Source organism: Heptranchias perlo, chromosome 4 (assembly GCF_035084215.1).
Source record: "Heptranchias perlo isolate sHepPer1 chromosome 4, sHepPer1.hap1, whole genome shotgun sequence".
Classification (NCBI taxonomy): domain Eukaryota; kingdom Metazoa; phylum Chordata; class Chondrichthyes; order Hexanchiformes; family Hexanchidae; genus Heptranchias; species Heptranchias perlo.
Window position 1 is genome coordinate 65,949,048 of NC_090328.1, and position 24,636 is coordinate 65,973,683.

General features: G+C 40.6%; 1 protein-coding gene across 5 annotated transcripts in view; it reads left to right on the forward strand.

The window, feature by feature from the left end:
* The window catches only part of LOC137320981 (zinc finger protein 608-like), an 82,696-nt gene that overhangs the window by 16,623 nt on the left and 41,437 nt on the right, over positions 1-24,636 (forward strand). For all 5 annotated transcript variants that reach the window (XM_067983048.1, XM_067983047.1, XM_067983050.1 and 2 more), the window contains one exon: positions 8,878-9,130. In XM_067983048.1, coding sequence (XP_067839149.1) covers positions 8,878-9,130 — 253 coding nt within the window. The remainder of the gene's footprint in view (positions 1-8,877; positions 9,131-24,636) is intronic.

The window sequence follows — 24,636 nt, forward strand, 5'->3', positions numbered from 1 at the left end:
GTGCCCACTCTCATTCTGCAAATGACCCTGCCCCCAGGATGTGGATGGAGTCTTCAGCTTTGAGCTTGGGTGAACGGGGGTTTCGCACTACCAAAGTTATATCGGCGGAGCGGAACCCCAAGAATTGTGAGGCCTTGGTCTCCACCTCTGTAAAGTAAACCCGCCCACCCTAAATTTTAGATGGCCTAGAGAACTGTGGATTTTGTGCCCTTGCTGGTGCTATAAAGAACTTGACATCTCTGCTGTCATTTACAGAAGCAGCTCAGGGGACCTAACATTTTGTGACTACTTTTTCAGTTTTGTTGATAGTCTATATAATACTAGAAACACAAGCTGCATTTTAAGTTTAAAAAAAATGCAGCTTATCACTTGGTAAATCCTGTTATTTGTATCTGTGTAACCCTTCATTTCTGACATTTTAGTCGGTAATTGTATAATAACATGCAGTAGAGTCAGTGAAGCTACTGTAGTAATAACATGTATTAAACACACTAACCGAATACTGTACATTTTTACATCTGCAAACAAATGCATTCACTAAAATAGCTGCTGAAAATGGCTCTTTAACATTTTTATAAACATTTATTTGCTTCTCCCACCCCCACCGTGCATGCCCAGTGGGTGGAGTAACACAGAATGGAGGCAAAGCTAACAAGCATATGAAAAGTCACTTTATATTTTGTTTTTTGGTGAATGCAGATCTCTACTGTTGCCTGCAGTAAATGAACTAGAAAGCCATAAAATGATCAGGAAGAGTGGTTTTGATAGTTTTTCCAACCTTTTGAAGCTGAAACAGGGTGGCAAAGTTTGCTGAAACTAAAAAACCCATTTCAGAAGTATGATTCAATTCTAAACAATACTAATCCTCCAGGAAAACCCCCAAAATACCGTATTGACTCAACACAGCCATTAAGAGCAGTATTAAGTACTATTAGTCACAAAATGGGCTGTGTGATATGTTGCAAGGCTTACTCTGGCAGACTGCCATGATCAAATATGGTAATTGGACATTATACTGCACTTAAAATTACTCCAAGCTACACAAACGCTTGATAAGGAATATTTACTCAAAAATGGGAACAAAAACAAAGTGTAACTTATCACAGTTAAAAACATTTTTCTGTTCAAAAGGCAGCGGTGTCATAAGAGACCTTGTAATCAGTGATTAGATTGCATTACGAAGGATTAAGGCTTTAGTTTTTTACATTAGTGAACTCCGGACCTCTTGGTGTACTTTCTCTTTGGGCATGTGTGTTTTGGAGAAGCATTAACATTTAAAAAGTGTTGGCTGGTTAGGTTCAAGCACACTTGTGGAACCAGGAAATCTTGCAGATACGAACAAAAGGAACTCCTCTTAGGTTCAGTAGGTTTATAGAAGGCCCTGTGCTACTGAGCCGTACAGATCAGGAAAGTCTCAGGTTCCATCTCTGGTCTGTGCTGAATTAACTGATCTCAGCTGGGACGGTAGTGCAAGGGACAGGGGTATAGTCACAGTTGGCCCCAATATTCCTGGACTAAGGAGAGGGGACATCACCTAAGGCTTCTGCTTCTGACAGCAATAAATTGACTCTACCTACCCACTCCCACTCCCCCAACCCCTGGAGGAGTGTACACTTGTGGACATCAGATAAGGACGGGGTTCAACTGCGATGCCCTCATGTTCAAATAGCCTGCTGTTGCTAACTATCTGGAGCCGCAAATGATGAATGAGCAGTTGAGAAGTGTCATAGAGTCATAAAGTCATAGAGTCATAGAGTTATACAGGACGGATAGAGGCCCTTCGGCCCATCGTGTCCGCGCCGGCCATCAGCCCTGTCTACTCTAATCCCATATTCCAGCATTTGGTCCGTAGCCTTGTATGCTATGGCATTTCAAGTGCTCATCCAAATGCTTCTTGCATGTTGTGAGGGTTCCTGCCTCCACAACCCTTTCAGACAGTGAGTTCCAGACTCCAACCACCCTCTGGGTGAAAAAGTTCTTTCTCAAATCCCCTCTAAACCTCCCGCCTTTTACCTTGAATCTATGTCCCCTTGTTATAGAACCCTCAACGAAGGGAAAAAGCTCCTTAGTATCCATCCTATCTGTGCCCCTCATAATTTTGTACACCTCAATCATGTCCCCCCTCAGCCTCCTCTGCTCCAAGGAAAACAAACCCAATCTTCCCAGTCTCTCTTCATAGCTGAAGCGCTCCAGCCCTGGTAACATCCTGGTGAATCTCCTCTGCACCCTCTCCAAAGCGATCACATCCTTCCTGTAGTGTGGCGACCAGAACTGCACACAGTACTCCAGCTGTGGCCTAACCAGTGTTTTATACAGCTCCATCATAACCTCCTTGCTCTTATATTCTATGCCTCGGCTAATAAAGGCAAGTATCCCATATGCCTTCTTTACCACCTTATCTACCTGTTCCGCCGCCTTCAGGGATCTGTGAACTTGCACACCAAGATCCCTCTGACCCTCTGTCTTGCCTAGGGTCCTCCCATTCATTGTGTATTCCCTTGCCTTGTTAGTCCCTCCAAAGTGCATCACCTCGCACTTTTCCGGGTTAAATTCCATTTGCCACTGTTCCGCCCATCTGACCAACCCATCTATATCGTCCTGCAGACTGAGGCTATCCTCCTCGCTATTTACCACCCTACCAATCTTTGTATCATCAGCGAACTTACTGATCATACCTTTTACATTCATATCCAAGTCATTAATGTAGACCACAAACAGCAAGGGACCCTGTGGTACCCCACTGGCCACAGGCTTCCAGTCACAAAAACAACCTTCGACCATCACCCTCTGCCTTCTGCCACTAAGCCAGTTTTGTATCCAAAGTGCCAAGGCACCCTGGATTCCATGGGCTCGTACCTTCTTGACCAGTCTCCTGTGGGGGACTTTATCGAAGGCCTTACTGAAATCCATGTATACCACATCCACTGCGTTACCCTCATCCACACGCCTAGTCACCCCCTCAAAAAATTCAATCAAATTAGTCAGACATGATCTTCCCTTGACAAAGCCATGTTGACTATCCCTGATTAATCCTTGCTTCTCCAAGTGGAGACTAATTTTGTCCTTCAGAATTTTTTCCAATAATTTTCCTACCACTGATGTTAGGCTCACTGGCCTGTAGTTCCCCGGTTTTTCCCTACTCCCCTTCTTGAATAATGGTATTACATTAGCGGTTCTCCAGTCCTCTGGCACATCCCCTGTGGCCAGAGAGGTTCTGAATATATGTGTCAGAGCCCCCGCAATCTCCTCCTTTGCCTCACACAGTAGCCTGGGATACATTTCGTCCGGGCCTGGGGATTTATCCGTTTTTAGGCCTGCTAAAACCGCCAATACCTCCTCCCGCTCGATGTTAATATGTTCGAGTATATCACAGTCCCCCTGCCGTATTTCTATGTCTACATCGTCCTTCTCCATAGTGAAAACAGATGCAAAAAATTCATTTAGAACCCCTCCTACATCTGCCGGCTCCACACACAGATTGCCATTTTTGTCCCTAATGGGCCCTATTTTTTCCCTAGTCATCCTCTTACCCTTAATATACTTATAAAGTGTGGAACTGTAATCCTGTGTGAGTCAGTAGGTTCGTGGAGGGGTTGGGGAGGAGAACTCCCATTTTTTGTGAGCCATCTTTCAGAACAAGTACTTTGTTTTTCATCTGGAATAAGCTACATTTACGGAGGGTGTTGCTTTTTAAACGTGCGCTTTCATCCCATTCTCTAGTGTTGGGTGACATTTATATTGGTTTCTTTTGTGGCATGAGTGAATCATTTGCTTTGATGCTGTATTTCCAGAGCCCGAAGGAAACATAAAACTAGTTGGACTAATTTTGCTGGGTACAGTTGCCATGAAAGGCATTGTTGTTCTGGATTCATTCCTTTCTCTGACAGTGAGCATTGCTTGAAGGTTTTGTGCAGAACCCGTACTCATTTAGGAGAGGGAGGAAGAAAAAAATTGGTTTGCACATACTGGCTGTGCATGCATAATAGGAAGAAGTCAGCTTATGCTGTAGTGCTTGTGGTTGCAAATCCTTGTGATGAGCAGCATTTGCTTTCTCAGCTTACCCACAACGTCTGTGACTAATTGAGTGAATGTGAAGATTGCATCCATATGTTAATTACAGATACCAGAACCATCTACTAGGCGAGGACCAAACAAGACTGTCGGCCGCATTTTTACCCATATTTGAATATCTGCTTGTTGCTGGTCTAATTTAAGCTTGTTCATATTGAACAGACTGGATCCATTGATCATCATTTGTCGTAGTGACTTATGGAGGGGTGGGGGGAGGGGGTTGGTGGTGGAGGGGGAAGGAGAGGTGAAATTAATCTTTTTAATGAAGAATGGGAGAATGCCTATTTTTCCCACAATTAATGACCTGCTAATGAAATTTGGGACTGCACTGCTTTGAGACATGTAATTTTTGAAAATGTGATTTTGTTAGTGAGTTCTTAACTACAGACAAAAAGTCCTGTTTTCTGTTGAAAGAGAAATTTCACACCCTTATAAGTAAAATGTTGGGATGTATTTTTGAAACAATTTCTGTAACTACATGCCATAGGAAATAATACACTCCATTTTGTATTGTTCTGTCCTTTAATCCTCACTCTTTGGCTACAGTTTATGCTTTTCTATCCGCAGCATTCCAGGCCTCTTAAAATCTCTACACGTTTAATGCTGACTGATGCCATTGACCTTGTAAATCTGCTGCAATGAATTCAAAACAGGAGGTAACTGTGCAGAGCAAGTCTTTCAGTCCAGGTCATTAGAGCTGTATTAGCACTAGGGTTTAGGGGAGGGAGACGGAGGGGGGGGGGGGAAACCCACAATAGTGTGTGTCCTGCTGGGAATTACCACTGGTATACTAGCTGACAGTAATAGATTTCCAGAGATTTTGATAATACTGTATTCATTGGTTCACATTGGGCCACTCAAGTGTCATCTAGAAGAGCATTAGCGGATTTGGAGGCTATAAATAAAAAATCCATCTGCATTCTTAATGATTGCGTGAAGATGACCAAACATGTAACAAACTGCCCTGTCTTTAAACCAGTCTGTTGTGTGCTGGAGACAAATAATATTGTATGTATGAACCTATCTCAAGTGTTGCAGACACATACCTGAGATTAAAGTATCCTAAGTGTATTAAATAATAAAACTCCGGAGCCGTAATGCATCTGGATTTCAGAACACTGTGTCGATTCTACTCTATTTGTATATGAGGAATTGTACCTTGATATAACTCAGTTGCTTTTACAATGTTTAGGATCACCATCCTTAATCTTTATGGGCTGAAATTAGCACTTTTAGGGATTTTTAATTTTGATAAAACTGGGTGCTGTCATGACAGACGAGTGGAAATGAGTAGAAATAGAACCAATGCTTTTAAAAGTACCCAGCCCATAAATACTTGTCATAACAACAGGGTAAAATTAACTCCAGATTTCTTACTTTCTAAATGTTACAGTGATCGCAACAGTGCTTTTGAAAAGGTGGAGGCTATGGACTTTGTAGATGGTGCCAATTTTTTTCATGGAATAGTTTCATGGAATAGACTGGAAGAAATGCTTTACATTCATGGCTGAATCAGCCTGACAAGCTCTCACACCGCCCCCTCCTCTTATTAATATTCCTTTTGATGTGCGCTTGTAAAACAGAGGATTGCCTGTTAATCTGCTGGATCTCTGGAGCTTTTGGCACTTGCCCATAATTGATGTGTTCACATGACTGCTGTTGGAGTACTAATGATTAGATTGGTGGCAGTACTGTAATATCTTTTAGTTAAATCAGTGTAGCCTTTTTAAAAAATTATACTGCAGAAGCTTTGCTGGTAGACTGGGGTAATTACAAAATGCCTGAACACTTTATTTCAAACACTCTGAACTAAAGGAAGAATGTTCCCGTTCTCCCATCACCCCTGTGCTCGCTGACCTACATTGGCACCAGGTCCAGGAACGCTTCAATTTTAAAATTCTCATCCGTGTTTTCAAATCCCTCCATGGCCTCGCCCCTCCCTCTCTCTGTAACCTCCTCCATCCTTACAACCCTCTGAGATCTCTGCGCTCCTCCAATCCTTGCCTCTTGCACATCCCCGATTTTAATCGCTCCACCATTGGCTGCCATGTTTTCAGCTGCCTAGGCCCTAAGCTCTGGAATTCCCTGCCTAAACCTCTCCGCCTCGCTACCTCTGTCTCTAAGACGCTCCTTAAAGCTAACCTCTTTTGACGAAGCTTTTGGTCACCTGTTCTAATATCTCTTTATGTGGCTCGGTGTCAAATTTTGTTTGATAATACTCCTGTGAAGTGCTTTGGGACATTTTACTACATTAAAGGCGCTATATAAATGCAAGTTGTTGTTGTTGTTGAATGTGAGTTTCTCTGAATCATACTCAAATCAAGCACGGTATTGGAGGATTGCTAAAGCATATAGAAGGATCTGCTGGTTAATAGGTTGCGCAATTATTTTTCTAATGTTCCTGCAGTTAGTTTCAAATATCTTGCATCTTTTAAAACTCCTATTGCATTTTATCAGTGTGTGAAACAGATGGGTAATCATCAAAGTATTTTATATCACAGTGCAGCAGAAATTGAAAAAAATCAAATGCTTTACATTTGCATTGCGAGCATTAATAAGTTATGGCTAAGTGCCCTTGAAAAGACTTGGACTCCCTGAAACAGTTGGCGCAGTTTTAGTTAAGTGTGTGAATCCCTTTGCAGAGTGGATAACCTAATATGCTCTCTCTCTGCTCTACTCTGGTTTCTGTGATGAATTGCCAGAATTCTGATCAGTACACATAAACACCTGGGAATAATCGAGCTTGGGTAACGTTGTAGAAGGCAAAGCGTCTGTTTCTGACATATACTTTCCCTGTGCTGACAGACTGCCACATCCAGCTGTTAAGACTTGTGTACCTAGTGTTTTCTATATGGTTGATCCCTGCTTTCAATGTGCTCCTCCTTTGCCACAAAAAAAGACTGCAGTGTGCCTTTAATTGCCTTCACAATAGGATGGACATAAGAGCAGGTTGTTGGGAGGGGGAGAAACACTGTAAATTGATCCTCTCAGAAGCAGATACATTTAAAAATAAAATTGGGATATTCTTGCTTTTAGTAAGGGTATGTTGTTTTGTCTGGGAATTTTTAAGGACTGAGTTGCTCAGTGGAACAGATGGTATCAGAGTGCTGCCTAATGGAAAGTGCCTCATCAGTGTCACATTGTTAGCCTTTTTACACTGAATAAGGTTTTGTGTCTTTCCTGTTTTTATTATTCAGTTCGAATTTTTGCCTACGCGCAGGGGAAAAAATATCCTGTAATATGCTCCACAGGGCTACATTTGATTACAGTCCTTTGCTTGCGGTAAGATTTGAAATGGGTTTTCAATAAACAACAAAGGAAGGTTTCATCAAAGAATGTGTCTTTCAGTAATAAAACAGTCACTGTCTTTCCCCGGAGCTTTATGTGTTCCAGCACATCTTGCATTGTTGGGGAAGGAGAGATTCTATCCTGATATCAGGGCTTTTTAAATGTATTAAATTACAAAGTACAGGATTGGTAAAGTGAGAATGTAATACCTTTGCCTATCAGCAGTTTTATTACTGTGATCCGCACGAATTGGATTGTAAGAACGTGCCCGGGCTTCCACTGAGCTGATACCTTACTGCAGTCCTGACTCTGAGAAGCTTCCTAATCTGAGTGGACAAGTTGCAGACACATTGGCTGATCCATTAAATAGGATGTCACAATGCTCTTCATTATGTGGTATTTCATGATATGTCAAAACCCATGGTAATCGCATGGGCTTCATTTTTCTTTTTTGATGCAAAATACAATGATTGTGATAGATCAGTGGAAGTAGAATAGAGGGGGATGTGTGCTGCGATTTCCCAGCAAGTTTAACAATCTTCACCCAGGTGCAAAGACTTGCCGTGTAGCTAATGGCAGGGTTAAAGCCATGCTGCAGTATAACTATTGATGCATTGTGAGACTGTCCTTTTAGATGATTATTGTAAATCATTTTAAAGCATCAAAATGGTTTGGCAGTGCTTAGCTGTGCATAGCTTCGCATCCTTCACATTTTGGTGTCTTTGTCACAACTGATTTCCAGCACATACCAGTAAATTGGCCTTGTCTGGGTACACTTCCTAAAGCTTGTTTTGATGTGTATGGAGAGTAAATTGACAATCTAACCATGACCTACCTTTCTAATGATCAAGGGCCAGAGTCAGCCCATATCTTGGAGTTCACTATCACAACTTAGAATTTCAGTATAGGCCTCCAAAAGGACCAATAAAAGGAATATTGCAGCTTAAGTACGTTGAATAAGTTTGTTTATAATTGTTCAGTAAATTTTTTCCCCCTCCAAAGTACAGTATGTCTTCAACATTATTTCCTCTCCTGAAACCATGTAGAGGCCATCTATAACTATTAATTTTCAGAAGTGCAACTTTCTCTGGGGTGATTAATGTTTTGCACATCCTCATTAATGTGTGATTTTTTTTTGTATAGTATGCTTTTCTTTTCGAGGGAGAAGGGAGTAAGATTGTGATTCTGATAGCTCCTATCATTCCTCAATATTGCACAATTCTATATGCTTTCCAAAGGCATCTTTAAATGTCATTTGCTGTATTTATTTATGATGAGATTACTGAGGGTTTAAACCACACATAGTTTGAACAGGAGTAATAATTGGCAATGAAATGTGACTGAAGGCTGATTGAGACGTGCCATTTTGTATGTGTATCAAAAAGTATTTGATTATGGCAAAGATATTGGGATGTAGTTTGCTTCCAGCAAAAAAATGATGCAGCAGTTCTAGACTCTGTGTGGTAAATTGTAATTTAATAGATGCAGATGGTAACATTTTCCTATTTTTTTTTCCAGGTTGATCCCTTGTTCACTGTGCCTGCACCTCCACCACCAATCGCTGTGAGCATGCCGCCTCAGATTCTGCCTTCCTACTTTCCTTCTTCTTCTAGCATTGCTGCACCAGTTGAACAGCTTTTAGTAAGGACTCGTTCAATGGGTATAAATACATGCGAGGTTGGAGTAGTGACTGAGCCAGAATGCCTTGGACCTTGTGAACCAGGAACTAGTGTAAACCTGGAAGGGATTGTGTGGCATGAAACTGAGGAAGGTAAGACGTTTAAATCATTTATATATTTTGTTTGTGATGAAATCTGAGTTACCATGTTTGATTAACCAGGTGAGGTTTGTGATACTTTGTAAGCTGCTGATTGCTTATTAATAGTTCAGCGGATTGTCTTACGGTAAAATGCTTGCATTGGTTCACCAGGAACAGAATGGTTTTTTTGTTTCCAGTTTTCTCCCTTATTTCTTCGCCATCCCTAAAGGCATTGATTTTTACTGGGGTACAATTCCACAGGTGCGGGCAGTCCTCTGGTATCTGGGGATTTCTTTGTGTGAGCATAGGCAGTGAGGATTGGCAGGCTCTTCGAACATGGAGGGCATCACATCTGAGCCCAATCCTGTCCTTACCTGACATCCACTAGTGTACTTTCTGACTGGATAATAATTAGGATCTGGAACCTGAATTTTTTTTTAATCCTCATAAGCCTGAGGTCAGTTTCTCCAACTGCTGCCCCAGCTGACATCAGCTAACTCAGCACAGGCTGGTGATACCCTTTACTACCTGGCTATAAGGGGAACTAGATTTTAAAAAAATACTTACAATTAGTAGCCAGTTGGGTTGTCACATTTGGCCACTCAGCCATCAAATCATATGTGAGCAGGTTGGTCACACTAGTACCAATCTTTACATGATTACAAACCTAAACCTATTTCAGTGCATTTCTTAAGCTGCTTTTATGTTGTGCGAGATCGTGCGAGTGGCATCGGCGCCACTAGTGTCCTCCTGACCGTCGGCCTTAGTTAATTCTAGCAAGTTTACTTTCACTTGCAGTCAGCTGGCTGCGTCGCAAGCTCAAGTCTCAGTGCAATATAAAAGCAGATTTAGCACTTGAAGCTTGCAGCAGTGAAGATCCTATGTTTAAAGGCAGTAACTAGACAAGGCTGTCAACACTTTAAGTTTATCACTCATCTGGTATTTTTGGTAGTTTTGAGTTACTGTGAATTACACCACCTAGGGTCACAGAAGGTTAAAAGTTCAGTTTGTTTGAAGAATCTTGTAGTTCCCTTGTGTAGTTGTGGTTGTAGGTTTGTAATGGATGATAGTTGTCTTCTGTTTCCATTGTGGTGTCATATGTGATGAAAGTAGGTATTGTGCAGTGGGTTTCCTTTTTGTTTTACCTCAGATACTGTTTTTTTTATTGTATGCTCCCCTAAATTGGAGAAAAGAATGATCTAGGTTTTCACCAGTGCATGCCAATGGCAATAGAGTGCTGGGGAAAAAGGAGCCATCAGTGTTACTGATGTCTAATGATGTGTGTGTCCTGTTTTCATAATGAAGGAAATGGGAACTTAGTGCCTGAAGAGTTAATATGGGAAGTTAGAACATGTTTGTGGTTAATAGCTCTGGTTTAGGGTTTGACTTTTTTTTCAACACTTATTCTTCGTGTTAGGTAATAGAAAGAAGCTTTCTTTTTAAATAGGCAATGACTAATGCTAAAAATAGCTGGGGGCTTTTATAAATTCAATACAAAATGTGTGAAGTGTATTCAGAATAACTGGGCTCCTGGAAACTACTGCCTTCCAGCTCCAGAATGTGTGGCTGTTTGTGGTGCAATAAGAGAGCCTGTGGTGACCTTAATAGAGTTATTCATGGTGAATCAAATACCCTTCTGACCCACTGAATATTTTATGCTTGAGCAGAATTAATAGTTGAGGAGAAAGAGATTCCTGTTTACTACTGTATCACTAACGTAATGTGTTTTTTTTTACATTTTTCTCCCGATTAGCAACAATCTGAGTATTTTTGTTCAAATACAATTGAGGGAATAATCCTCTCTGTCTAAATCTGTTTTGTAACAGTAAAATTACATATAAAAGCTGAACCCCCTCCATCGCTGACAAAATGGTAACAAACACAAGATTTAATTGAATCATGTAAATTAGTAGCTCAGTGGACGAGCAGTAATAATCTAGAACATGCTCCCCATTTTTATCAAAGGATTAAATTACATATTGGGCTAATTAAACATTGCAAGAGTGAGGCCTTTTCTGCTATCCTTCAGATAACAATGGTGGAGGAAATGCTTTGGATTCAAATGCAAAATAAATATGTCCTGAGCTTAGCTTTTATTGTGAACAAAATGGGGTCAGGGAGTTGATGTTAAAAAAAAAAATTCCTGTTTAAAGCTGCTGTTTTTAAGAAATTGGTGCAAATTTCTCTAGAGCTGTCGTGGTTGTTTTTTTCTCTCCATCTTTTAAAGTAGAATGGAGTGCTTCCGTGTGATTGGTCGAGATGTCGCTAACCCTCTTGATCGTTTGCCAGTGACCGACCATTCTGTCTCCTTTGTGTTAATAGTTCTTGGGTATTTCGCTAATGAAAAAAAGTGCAGTGCAAGCATTTGGGAAGGGTGCCAAGTCTTAGCCTGTTAGCTGTAGAAAAAAAAAGAATCCTACATTCTTAGTGAAAATATGATCAGTTCTTTCCTAATACCAGCAAAGCAGAGTTTATTATAATGTGAGAGTTACAATTATCAGGAGTGATAATTTGAAGGTTGGATGGGGCTATTGCCTAAGGCTTGAATTGCTAAGAGAACCAATAGAATGGACATGTAGAAGCAGCTCAGATGTCAGGCTGAATGAAAGGCAATTCTTTCTCCGGCTCTGTCTGGTAAACCATTTGCACACAACAGAAAGGAAACAAATGGGCTACTAAGCTCCAGAAGATGGCTAATATCTGGCATGACAAATTGCCTCAGGAGACCATTACGTAAACTGTCGACCACCTTCTGGCTCTGATTATCTGGTGTGAATGGAGAGGAGAGACAGGATTTTCAAGAGCGTTATTTTTAAATAAAGAAGAAAGGCTGGGCTTTAATAATGTTTGTATACTGTAGCAGTGACGTGAATGTTTGTGAAGATTACTGCAGCAGGGGTGTCTAACTACTGCAAAGAACCTCCTATACTGAGCTAAGATTTGTAATATACATTAATCGATTTAATTGGGCTGAAGCAGGGAGATTCAATATGTTCATGAAAGTAGAACCTAATGTATGCTTTACGACAATTGCTGTACAACAATTTTAAACTGTAATAAAATAATAGAGCTTGTTAATGTACATCATTTTGCTAAAGTAAAAATATAAAACATTAGAAAAAGATTAAAATTGTTAATTCGGGAGGGGAAAAGATACTTGAATTTTTTTTCCTACAGTGTCGGTGGTATCACTGTCTCTTGCACTGAATTAACATATTCAATTTTCCTGACTAAATTCAATAGACTATCGTGTTTCTGCCTGAGTCAGCTGACTAAAAATGCTTTAGTGTTCGTCAGTGCCGAGAATAATCTACAAGCTTTAAATGTAGCATGCAAACAAGAGTTCCTGCAGCTTGGTGCTGAGCCCAGACTCAACCGGTTAGGTGGATTGTGAACAACAGCTTGTAGATTTGTGTGAAATATGCAACCAGCCCACATTAGCTACCTCCAGCCAGAAACCGAACCTCAACGCAAGGTCCCCTGTGCCTTTTGTACATACACAGCAAAATGATTCCATCTTTAAACAAACATTAAAGGAACGAAGGGATTGAGAGAGAGAGAGAGAGAGAGATGAAACAGTGTGACCATCTCAAGCTGCAAGCCCATGGGTTTGCTGTAGCCTGAATGGGATAATGAAGCTCAATAGGTGGGGGGAGGGGACCTGGTGGGAGGTTCGAGTAGGTTAGCCTGAAAAAAAACTGATTCAGAATCACAATGATAAAAATTAAATAGGCAGGTTTAAGGTATTAAATGGTGAAAGATGAAACTGCTAGCCTGTTGTGAAGTATGGTGAGTGGGTATAGAATAGGTTAGTAGATAGAGGGAGATTGTGCTACTGAAATTATAGCGCAGGGTTTCTCACTGCTAGTTGAACAAACAGAGCCTTTCTTTGAATAATTTATAGCTGATGTCTGAATTGGTTTACAAATGCTGTGATATTATTATAGCCTCAAACTGTGGCAGTGTTGGAAACTCTTTGGTTATGCTGATGGCACAGGAAGTGAAGATGTCAAAAGGCAGGGGTCAAAAGCGGAAAAGCTGGTGACTATAACACAACAAAAAAAATCATCCTGCAGCCTGCGCCTTTACAGATGCAAGAAACCCTCCTGGGAACCCCAGCCAAATTTACTTTGAAATGTAGATAAAATAACAGGCAGTTAATGGCTCCTGCCTGGGGAAGGCCAGTCAGAAAGCGGCAACACAAGGTCACTGAAAGACTCCAGTGCCATTTGCCAGCTTTCCTTCAGAAGGAAAATGTTGATTGGCTGCTTTGCAGTAATGCAAGTTGATATTCATTTTACAGGTAAAGAACAGAACTCTCCAATGTCACACTGTGTGATGCTTTTAATTGTTGCTGTTAAATTACAGCCATCAGTGTGAAAACTGAAATTGTACTTTTGATCAATGGTGTGCATATTTTTTTTAAATGACAACAAGGCTGCAGCGAGCAGTTGGTTGTTAATGGTTCGGGAAAGACGTATGTGTCTAGGTCTGTGGTTCAGTACTTTCGGTAAATGGTCATATGACTAGTTAGGAAATGAGTGGTGGGTGATTAACCAAGCAGTGTGCAGTTATTTTGTTCATAAAACAAAGTTGTTTTAATTCTTTCTCCACCCCTCAATAAAAGTACTTGGTTAGATTTGAGCTGAGCCACATTTAAGCAGTAATTCTTGCACAACAGGATTCTTTGAGTGGGCTAGTGTACTCTGTGTTCCTGGGTTTAAATGTGCTCTTTAGCTGTTTTTATATGAGGTTTAGTGGGATGCTAGGGTTGGTGGATCCCAACATGCAGGTCTCGCAGTCATGTGGGTGTGGCAACCCCAGTTTTTTTTTAAATGGTCTTCCTGGCAGCTGGCCATAGCGAATCCATGGGACTCAAGAATTAAAGGCTGAATTTTTTTCCCTGTAGAGATTGTTGAAGTTTTTAAAAGCACATGCTCAAAAGTTGTGCTATTGGGAATGTAGCTGGTATACTCTGCTCATTACAAATAGCTGTATCTTTGACAGCGGCTTGTATGAAAAGTGGAAGAAAATGAGTCTTATTGAAATTGTGAGGTACTATTTACTTTGGCTTGTGGCTTGCACTAACCAGTTTAGACAGGAAAAATTAGACTATGAACAGTGCTGTTTGGATTAGCTGTAATGTCTCTAAACACATAGGGAAAAGGCAGTTTTCCACAACTTGTTCAGTAGGTTACAGGTATCCTGAATTTTTATAGATAAATTTATATTAAAAATGTAGGTTCAATAATTACACAAACTTCTTATGTGCCATCCTGTTTCACAATGAAAGCCAATTCTACAAAAATCAGTAAATTAAGAGACAAATCAGTTGTTGCATTGTATTGATCGCTAACTAAATTTTACATTAGGGCTTTTGATTTTAAGAGGTGGCAGGATGTACAGATAGAATTCATTGTAATAAATAAAATATTTCATAGAATACATCCTGCAGCAAGGAATCACTTAACATCTCTGACAAACCTTTCTTTTGTGGTGCTATTTATTTTTGTGTTAAGACTTTTTATTCATTGATTTTGGAACCTCAAAATGGAGCTCCATTCAATCCTTTATTGCTGCCTTAGAATATAGAGGACGGAATTTGCTCTTAACAAAAAGCTTTCTTGTTGCCAGACTAGTTTTAAAGTTACATTTCCTGTCACCTCCCTCATTACATTGATAGACAACACACTGAAGCTTGTGTGTAAAACAATTGGGGAGAGGGCGTTACTTTGTACACTGAGCTTTTTTTAAAAAAACACTTTAAAAAAGTTCATTATCAAAAAAAAGACCAGATGTGTGTTTTTCCAAAGTACAATTTAGGATAATTTTTTTTTGAACAACTGATTTTCAGATTAAACTCATTACTTTACATTATGCTGTCTCTGTCTTCCTGTGGGGCTTCCTCCATCCCTGTTGCTTTTGCCAAAGTCTCTTAATGAAGCCAGAGATCAACTCTTCCAGGTTAAATACATTTCCCACATTGTTCTTGCCATCTTTTATAATAATCAACATGAAAATTTTGTGTAATGTTCTTTAAAAGCAGTCTGAAATGTAACCTTTCTAATTGCTACCAGATGACAGTGACAAATGTCATTGTTAACTGGCAAGGAAGCTGACCAAAGTAGTAGGGTGTATCTCTTTTGTTTTATAACCCTGCATGTGGGATATTTTCCTGCTTCTCATAAATAAAACACTGATGAAATGGTGCAAGCCTGACTTGAGCTGTTATGGATATGACCTAAAATGGCTTGTGGAAAGGCATGGGCCTCCTTCCTCTCTTTCCCCCCCCAACTCCCTTCCCTCTTGCTCTCCTGAAATCAGTGACTCATGCAGGGGTATGGTTGAATGGGTACTGACAGGTCTCCCATAACTCAGCGAAGTATCCATCTACACTCGAGACTAGGCATTGAGTGACAGGAGGCTATTTGTTAGTGGAGGCAACGCAATCACATCCTATCTACATATATGCAGTTTCTAGCCGAAGTGACCTGATAGTGATCAGAAAAAGAAACCTCGACTCATTCTTCTCCCTCACCCTGCAGCCCAGGAATGCTGAAGCTGGCTAAGATCAGCAAGTTCAGTAAAGACTATGAATTGAATCTGGGGTCTTCCTGGTCTGTGAGATTCAGTTCCACACTGGGCAGTACATTAACCAATTGAACCATTAGGGGATCTAACATGAATTTTCTTGTGGTGCATTTTATAATATCCCTTCTAATGACACTACTTCAGGTTAAAGAAAAAATCTTCGGCTGTAAACAGCTATTAAATATATGGAACGTTGCTGTGATATTATAGTCATAGATATTCTGGTAGCCAGTGCCAGCTTTATACCCTGTTAGGTTGTGAGGATGCAGCAGGCTTCCAAATGTGCAGGAATGGAAATATCCTGAGGGATGCTGAGAAGATGGTACATGATCCTTTTCCTTTTGGGTCATCTAAGTTTGCTAGGTACAAATGCGTCTCATCAAAGGAGAATGTGGCATGCATGGCTGAGCTTATTGGACTTTATCCTGTATTAAATGATCTTAGTGGCGTAGGAGAGCATTGTTGCTGTGGGGGAGGATACCAATAAGGTTTCGAGGCTGCTGTACCAGTCTAGACAAGAAAGTGACAGGAAATGAGCTACAGAAAATGTTTTGGTATCCCTGAGGCAGATTCTTTGAGAACTGCTGTCTTCTCGCAGTTCGAGTAAAGTCTTTTGTGAAAGCAGGATCCATCTGCACGGACAGCTTGAAGCTGGCAAAGCTGATAATTTGTTTTCAGTTTTACGGAGGGCTTTAAAAGGCTTTGCATGATTGGGCTTGGTTATCCCAGTAACCATTTTGGAACCCCTTGATCTTGATTCTGCATGCAGAATTTCCGACTGCATATAAGAGCTGAGTGTGGATTCTTGTATGCCCCTTTTAGGCAGGCTCCTTGTCATCTGGTTGTTTGAATGTTAATAGGACTCCCTCACAGTACCAAGGATTTCACCCTCATTGGGAAGGGGGCACCTGTTAGACAGAGGTGTACCTCCTGTTGATTGAAAGGAGTATTGCAATCTTTGAAGTTTATGTAGAAACCACATACCCTTTGAGCTTGTGCAAGCTAAACAGAGGATGTGTGAAGGTGAGAGGCCTATAGATAAATATGGTGAAAAGTGAGAAGAATCACTTAATACAAAATCAAAAGCTGTGTTCACAGCAGGGCCATTGTGAACAGTAATTCACTGAAGACAGTGATTGGTTTCTTCCTTCCATGGATGAAATGGGCAATTATTTGACTATTAATAAAATAAGCTCCTACAAAAGAAGGGCAGCGCTCTCGAACAACTTGAGTTCCTGCTGTCGTGGCTGGTTTCCCTGAGTGACATTGGCTCCTGTGCTGGCTTGTGCCTTCCCGCTGCTTTTTGTTGATTTTACTGCATCCCGGAGCCACAGACATGTATGAATAATCTGCTGTAGGGAGTTGTGCGCCAGCTATCACTGATCATCTTGATTTTTAGTCCAGTACTTGGGTGTTCCGTTCCTGGTTTGCTTTTTGCAGTTGCTCTGTTGATGGACCTTTGCTCACAGAAACAAACAAAATGCCACAGTAATATTAGCTCTTAGTGACAGAATACAGGATAGGTTCCCATTCTCTTCCAATTTCACTCCAGAAACCACAATGGTAGATTTTGGCAACTTAGGCAGGTCATACTGGCAATGCACATTCAAACTTGTGCCATTGAGAAAGTTTTACAGCACAATGTGGATGGAAACGAGCTTATATACAGGTATATTCCAGCTGTTGATGGAGAGGCTGGGGATACTAGTTTCCTTCCTATTGTCATTTACAATTTAGGAGGAGTTCACCATGGTCATTCCTCACACCAGGAGCTGGTTTGTAGATGCTTTTGGAGTTATGGTAGTTCCCGATCTATATAAACCAAGAAAGTAATGGGCTAGTGTTGGATGTTAATTTACCTTCGCAGAATTGTGGAAATTATGTATTTTGCAAAAAGCAAACTAGGAACGGAACGCCCTTGCTGTTGACGTGAAGAAGGTTAATCTGGGCCTGAGGTGAGCTGGGCCCTGTGGGAAGATGGCTCAGCTGTCTTTTAAGACATATTCAAGTGTACTTAGTCCTAGTGGTGCCCACTGTCCTCAGCAGCAGCAGCACCAATATTCTGTGGCCAGAGACACACAGGGGGCGATTTTCGGTTTGGGTGTATTAATTGTATCATGTGATTTATATCAATTAGTGTTAATTGTATTTAGGTGGTGTGTGTCAATTGGGGAATCTCTTATATCCTTTTTATATGAGAGCTTATCTAGGGTGTGTGTGTGTGTGTAAGGGGGTGTAACGTGGAGCTGTGTGAATAAAGGCTTGGAAGCAACTGAAGATTAGACTCTAGTATTCCATCCTTCACCATCTGGCTATCCAATTTGTAACAGGGCGCACATCGGGCAGGCGAGAGGCGGAGCAATCACTTAGCCTGCCCGATGGCATCAGCCAGAGACCTGAACCAATTTCAAGATCGGGCTTCATTACAATACAATGGCAAGCTGCCATTGCTCAATGAGTGCTGACAGGCGACTTGCTGATGGGGGATGACGGTGGTGGGGGGAATCCAGCAGCTCCTCACCGGAGCCAAGCCAGAAATAGGCACTTAAAAGAGGGGTGGGCACTGAGTGACTGGCAGCGGGCGGGAAGATTTTGTGGACTCAGTAGGAGCTTTTGTTTAATGTTTTGCAGCAGTTCCTTTACGGATGCTCACTTTCACCCAGTGGAAGACCAAAACTGCACTGAGGTCCTACAAATGGCGTAGGACCCCAATTTAAATATTTTAATAACGCTCCCACCTATTTCAGGTGTGGATGCTAGCTGCTCATCTCAAGGTCTGCTTGAAAATCAAGTCGGACAAACTTGGCGGCCAGTGAGAGGTAGGTTCTTTTTTTAAAAAAAACTTAATCCACCAATTGCCCTGGTTTTTTCAGTGCGAACGGGGTAGTAGGCAGACAAAAATCCACCTCAAAGTTAGGCTACGACATTGCTCATGGGATCAGTTTACTCTTTCACTTTATCAGCAATAAAAAGAAATCCATCATCTCACTTGCTAGTTAAGTTGTTAGTTAAACATTTTTGATGAATGGTGCAGCAATTGCCAACTTTCAAAGAGGCACCTGTGATTGGCACAAATATTATTTAAAATCATGTCATTGCATCACTGCCTCTTCTTAAAAAAAGATATATTGCCCAGCATCCTGTTTCAACACGGAAAAAGTAAATGCTCGATTATAGATAAAAATGTATTCTGAACAAAACAACATTTTTGACAAGTTCAGTAATCTCAGCCATTATGGGCAATAACGTGAGCTCTTTTTCTTGGTTGCAAGCCGATCTGCCACCGTTGCTCATGTGAGTCAGATGATTCACTGTTTTAGAACAATAGGGGTATTTATGCCATGTAGGGGATAACATCAGGGTCACTCGGTAAATGAATAAATCAAATTCCTTTTTTGTTGATGCTTCGGGGATCAAATTCCACGACTCGCATTCTGTGAAAACCGTAAACAAGTGACCTTTTATTTTCTATGTATTCCTTTACCTATGTATTTCATATTTAATCATATTATTGTGAAATATTTATTTTTAAAAACTTTTTAACAGATTTTTCCGAAAAGCATTTTGAGCGATTTTTAATTGGTTCATCAACAGTGTGGTTGTGAAATGTTTACATAGGACTTTCCCATTATAAAATATTTACATAGGGAAAAAAACATAGGATCGTATTATAAATGTTTATATCTGGAATCCCTATTATAAATGTTCACATGGGAAGTTTCCGTTATAAATGTTGATATGAAAAGTATTACAGAAAAAAACATTTGTGGACAGGAAATGTGCAATGTGCATCATATGAATGTATTTTAATAATATATAAATATTTAAGCACTGTAATAAAATATTGGGTATGACTTAACTGGCTAAGAGCTATTTACAAAAACATCAATGCGGACTAGAAACAGGAAATTCAAAAAAAGTCTTTGTATTCAAAGGGTCACTGTTTAACAAAATGAATGCGCAGGTTCCCACTACACTTCTCTTTTCATATACATGTATATTTAAAAATAAAGTTGCTCAAAAAATGATTTTTTCTGAAGAGTGTACTATTCTTGTAAAATTACTTGGACCGCGTGTTCTGGACATTGAATTTTAAAAAATTCTAATGTCCCGCTATCTAATACAGGTTTAAGATCAGTTACGAAAATAAATATTTTAATTGTTCATAGCTCAGTGACTATCAGCTCTTTACTGTTTAAGCCAATGTCTTGTCTACTGATGTTGACAGGTGCAGTAACGTGAAAAGCTGTACAGCCAAACACCATTTATAGCGACTCTTTTAAGAACGGGATGTTCAATATCTTACCAGCATCTCTGTTTAAAAAAAGATGTTTGAGCAACTTTACTTTTTTATACGTGTATAATTTAAAAATAAAGTGCATTAGGAGTCTGCACATTAAATTTGTTTGAACGTGACCCTTCAATTGAAAGGGCTTTTCTGAAAATCCTGTTTCTAGTCCATATTAATTTATTATTTTTTTGTAAATAACCACTTTCCATATAGAACTGCAGAGCTCCCATTGAACAGTCCTGAGGAAGCTATGCTAAGTAAGGGTTGCTTGTTTCTTGGCAAAGCCGGCTTGCTCTTAACATGTGTCAGACTGTGGAGTGACCAGGCTTCCTGGCAGATTGCCACACTACTGAAAATTTAGTAAAACGAAGACCTTTAATGGAAGAGTTTGCTTGTAGGCAGTCGAAGGCTGCTGTAGCTTTTTACATTTTTCTTCTTGTTTTCCGTTTTATCCTGGTTAACGTGGCTTCTGGTGTGCCTGATACAGAGCACGTACAGGCATTGCCCCAGAATTCATTACGCAAAAACACGCCATTACAGAACGCTCTTTTGGAGCACTGAATCCAGAACTTAAACTGTGGTGCAGCAATACTGTAGCCGGATTCCCAAAAAACTGGAGCCGTGTTCTGATTTGACTTGTTCATGTCACTGTCAGTTGAGAAAACCAAAGTTGGTTCCATTACATGCAGAAGCTGAAACTTATAACTGTTCTGTTTCAAATATAGAGCACACTGGATATTAGAATGTTTTTTATTGTTATATTCCTCAAGTAAATAAGTGAATTTTAAGTAACCAACTTTTCTTTTACCTTTTACATTGTATTTTTGAATCCGGCAGTTGGTCTTGAATGCCTGTAATTACGCAGAGTATTAAAAATACATTTGCTTACTAACAGACTGGCCCTAGTACCTGGCTTTGTATTCTAGGAGGTATTAAAAGTGGTGTTGACAGCATTTCCGTTGTAACTGATGAGTTTGTCACTTAAAAGCCAATCATATAAATGACTTTTTCCCTAGCTGCAGACTGTTGTAAATGACAGGAGGATCCGTAAAACATACATTTCACTGAGTACACTCAAAGAAAGCTGAATAAGAACAAACATCATGGAGTGGGTGGTCCAGTGGTTAAAAGTGGTCCAGTGGTTAAAGGGTCCCTTAATGGGACTGTTCAAGCTGGGAAAGTAACACATAATAGGAATGCAGTAGGACCCTGATTAGATTAATTGAAGCGTAAGCTTTCCTGATGTCTGGGCAAGTTTATCCAGTCCATAGCTGAGCCATGCAGAATAGGAAGGTCCCAGCTTTGAACCTGGGTTTGACATCAGCCAGGGTGGCAGTACTATACACCTCATTGCACCCGCTTTCGAAAGTGAGCTAGATTTTCTGCTCCTGATGATTACGTGACAACAAATGCTGACAGTAAGCACGTATGGATATTGGTAAGGATAATTGCCCGTCTGTTGTAGAACCCGCCCGGTTTTCATTCCACTTATTTCAATGGAATGAAAATCAGATGGATTCTACAACGAGTGGGAAGTCTGCTCTGGCGGATCACCGCCTAGTCCGTGAAGACAAAAATTTACCCCTAGCTTTCAAAGTGATTCAAAGTTGAATAGCTCACCAACATTCACTGTTAGGCTTAGATATGAATAATGCCCACTTGGATAAGGAGTGGAACATTTAAAATAACTTAATTGTAGGTTCTGAAAAGGCTTTTCATGGATAAAATGTGCATTAATCATAACACATTGGCTGATCTTTAACTAGATCTAATCTTGAGCAGGCTCTGCTTTGATGTGGACTTATATCAACAACAGTAAAGTGAAGGGTAGGCATGAACATACATTAGGGTTTGACGTGCAAAGATTGACTGCCGCTGGATATGACTTCAAGTACAAGCCTGGTGGACCATGCAGAGGAGCAAGTTGAATAATAAAGTGACTACTTTACTCCTTAGCACCTTGTGTAACAATAATGTTCTGTTCCATTGAAGATATATGGGTCCATTACAGTTGCTGCCTCCAGTGTTGCTATTGCTGGTGTTGTCATGGCAGCACCATGAACAATGATTTGTCAAATTGTACTACGGTATTTACTTGCATATTGAAATACAGCTTTTTCATTGATAGAGGACAGTAACATTGAATAACTGAGCATGTAACTGGGGACATTACAACATTATGCTGTGTAGATATATGTAGTCCCTTTGTTATCACTATTCAGATAATTGTAAGCCATCATAATCATTGCTTTCCTGTTAAATCAGCAGGAAAGCCGGTGAAAGACATTGTCTGACTGGAGCTGCTATCAGATCACCAGTTAAAGCTAAATGTGGGGAATGAGATTCGCTCCCTTTTAGCAGTGGGAATCTTGGGCCTCCTGGGCTTCACTAGGAGCAATCCAGGAAGAGAAGTAACTGGGGAAAAAGCAGCATATAGAGATTTGAGCATTGCTTCCTTGGGACCACTCTATATAATGTAAAAATGAGAGGTAGATACAGTGTAAAAAGAAAAGTACTGCAGATGCTGGAAATTGAAACAAAAGCAGAAAATGTTGGAAACATACAGCATGTCAGTCAGCAGCTGTGGGAGAACAGACAAGCGTCTTTAGAACTGAATAATGAGATGGACAGGCATTTAGCACAATCAGAAAAAGGGCAGAAAATGCAGGGGGAATCATGAGTGGAATGATGTAAGGGATAGTATGGTGATTAGTGTAACATGCTCAACACGCTGTAAATCTTGCAGTCAATGATGGGAAAAGTATATATTTTTTCTTTTATGAAACAGCATTTCAGAATTTAAAGCTACTTTTCCACGTAAAGGTAGCAATAGTCCTGTATCATGTAAGTAGAAAATTGGTGAAGCTGCTGATTAATTAGTGTTGAAATGTAGAAATGACAGTAATTTAGACTCTGTCCGGTGGGCAGATACAGAGGCAGGTGCTAGTGAACCACTTCAGTGCAAAGTCTAAGCAATTCACACAGCGCACATCCATGCAAACGTTGGCAGAAGGTGGTGCATTTTCACATTACCGATAGGCACATGCACTTTTTTTTACTGCAAACTTATAAAGCCTGATCATCCATAATTTTAGTTTATCCAAACTGAAACACAAAGAATAATTTAGCAGAATGCCAATTGCAGGGGCACATCAGGATTTGCTGGTATGCCTGCCCTGAGTCTACTACATTTTTTCCCCTCCATTTCCTTGCTGGATGAAAGCAGGCTGGCAACTAATCGGGTTAGTAACTAATTGTTTTTTTTTACTGCATCCCGGTGCCTGAATTGCTCACTAATAAATAGAAAAACGCAAATTAAGTTTTTCAGGTTCAGCTGAAGTGATTTTAATTAGTACAGTATAAAGTCTGTGAGACCCGCTTGCCTCTAAACAGCTTGTGCAGGAGCTTACTGTACCGACACACCACTTGCTGATGGCGTCAAATAAACGCTTAGCACTTTATTAATCTGCAGAGACTATAACGTGGACAAAGACACACACTGTATAATTTTTTTTAAATCTGCAATTGCCTCAAGAATTTCTGAAGGAAGAATCTTTTTTCAAATTTAGTCTTTTATTATTGCTGAATTGGGAGCATTTAGAGAAAACTGCACAGTCCAGTGCAGATGGCAAAGCAAAGTTGTATTTGTATTAATTTTAGGTGCTTGAGAACAATTTTACTGTTCAGTACGTACTGTTATTTGTGACCTTTTATTGTAACAAATTATGTAGCTACATCTTGTTGCATCCAGTATCAAGGCACATATATGCATAGATAGTGTTTTGTATGATCTATTGTGTGTATAGCATAGGCTGTATTGTTTATAAAGATGGTCAGTTAGTGAGACTGATGAATTCCAGTCTATATTTCATAAAAATTCAAAACATCAAACTACTTATTTTTAAAAAAACACACACATAGGGCATAGTTTTAACGTGGCGGCCTGAATTCAGCAGGGTGGGGGGGGGGGTGAATAGTCATGTGGGAAAGCTGGAAAAATTTTGTGTGCATTGGCTCAAGCGATCGTAACTCAGTTGAAGGCCCTTAATGTAATATCCGGCTTTCGCGTCTCCAAACTGCGCCGCGGGCGTACTGCGCACCCAAATGATATGCTAGGAACTGGAGTATTTAAACGGCCACGACAACCATTGATTTTGAAGGATAAAGGTGGCTTGTGCCATGGACGAGGGCGATTTCCTCAGAGGAGCTCCATTCCTCTGAGGGCGCCCCATCACATTATTTCCAGCCATGCACCAGCACAGATACTCGCACTTCGGTGGGTCCTGTTAGGCAGATAGTTGGGCTGTAACCTGGTGATTCACCACTCACAAGTCAGCACGAGCAGACGCAGGTGGCAGGGGCAGCTGTGGAGAGTCTGCGTCGGGGGCGCACTGCTCTCCAAGCTCTGCTCAGCTGGAACCAGACGCTGAACCCCGGAGGCCATCGTTGAGAATGAGAATGATAGAGGTACAGTTGCAACATTGCGAGGTACTGGAAAATATGGCACGCACACTCTCCACTATAGCGAGAGGATGGCGGAATCCAACTCCAGCATTAGTGGAATGGTGGCACAGTTAAGTGCGGGAATGTCTGCGATGGAGAGAATGGCAGCCTCCGTTGAGCTTCAAGCACAGCT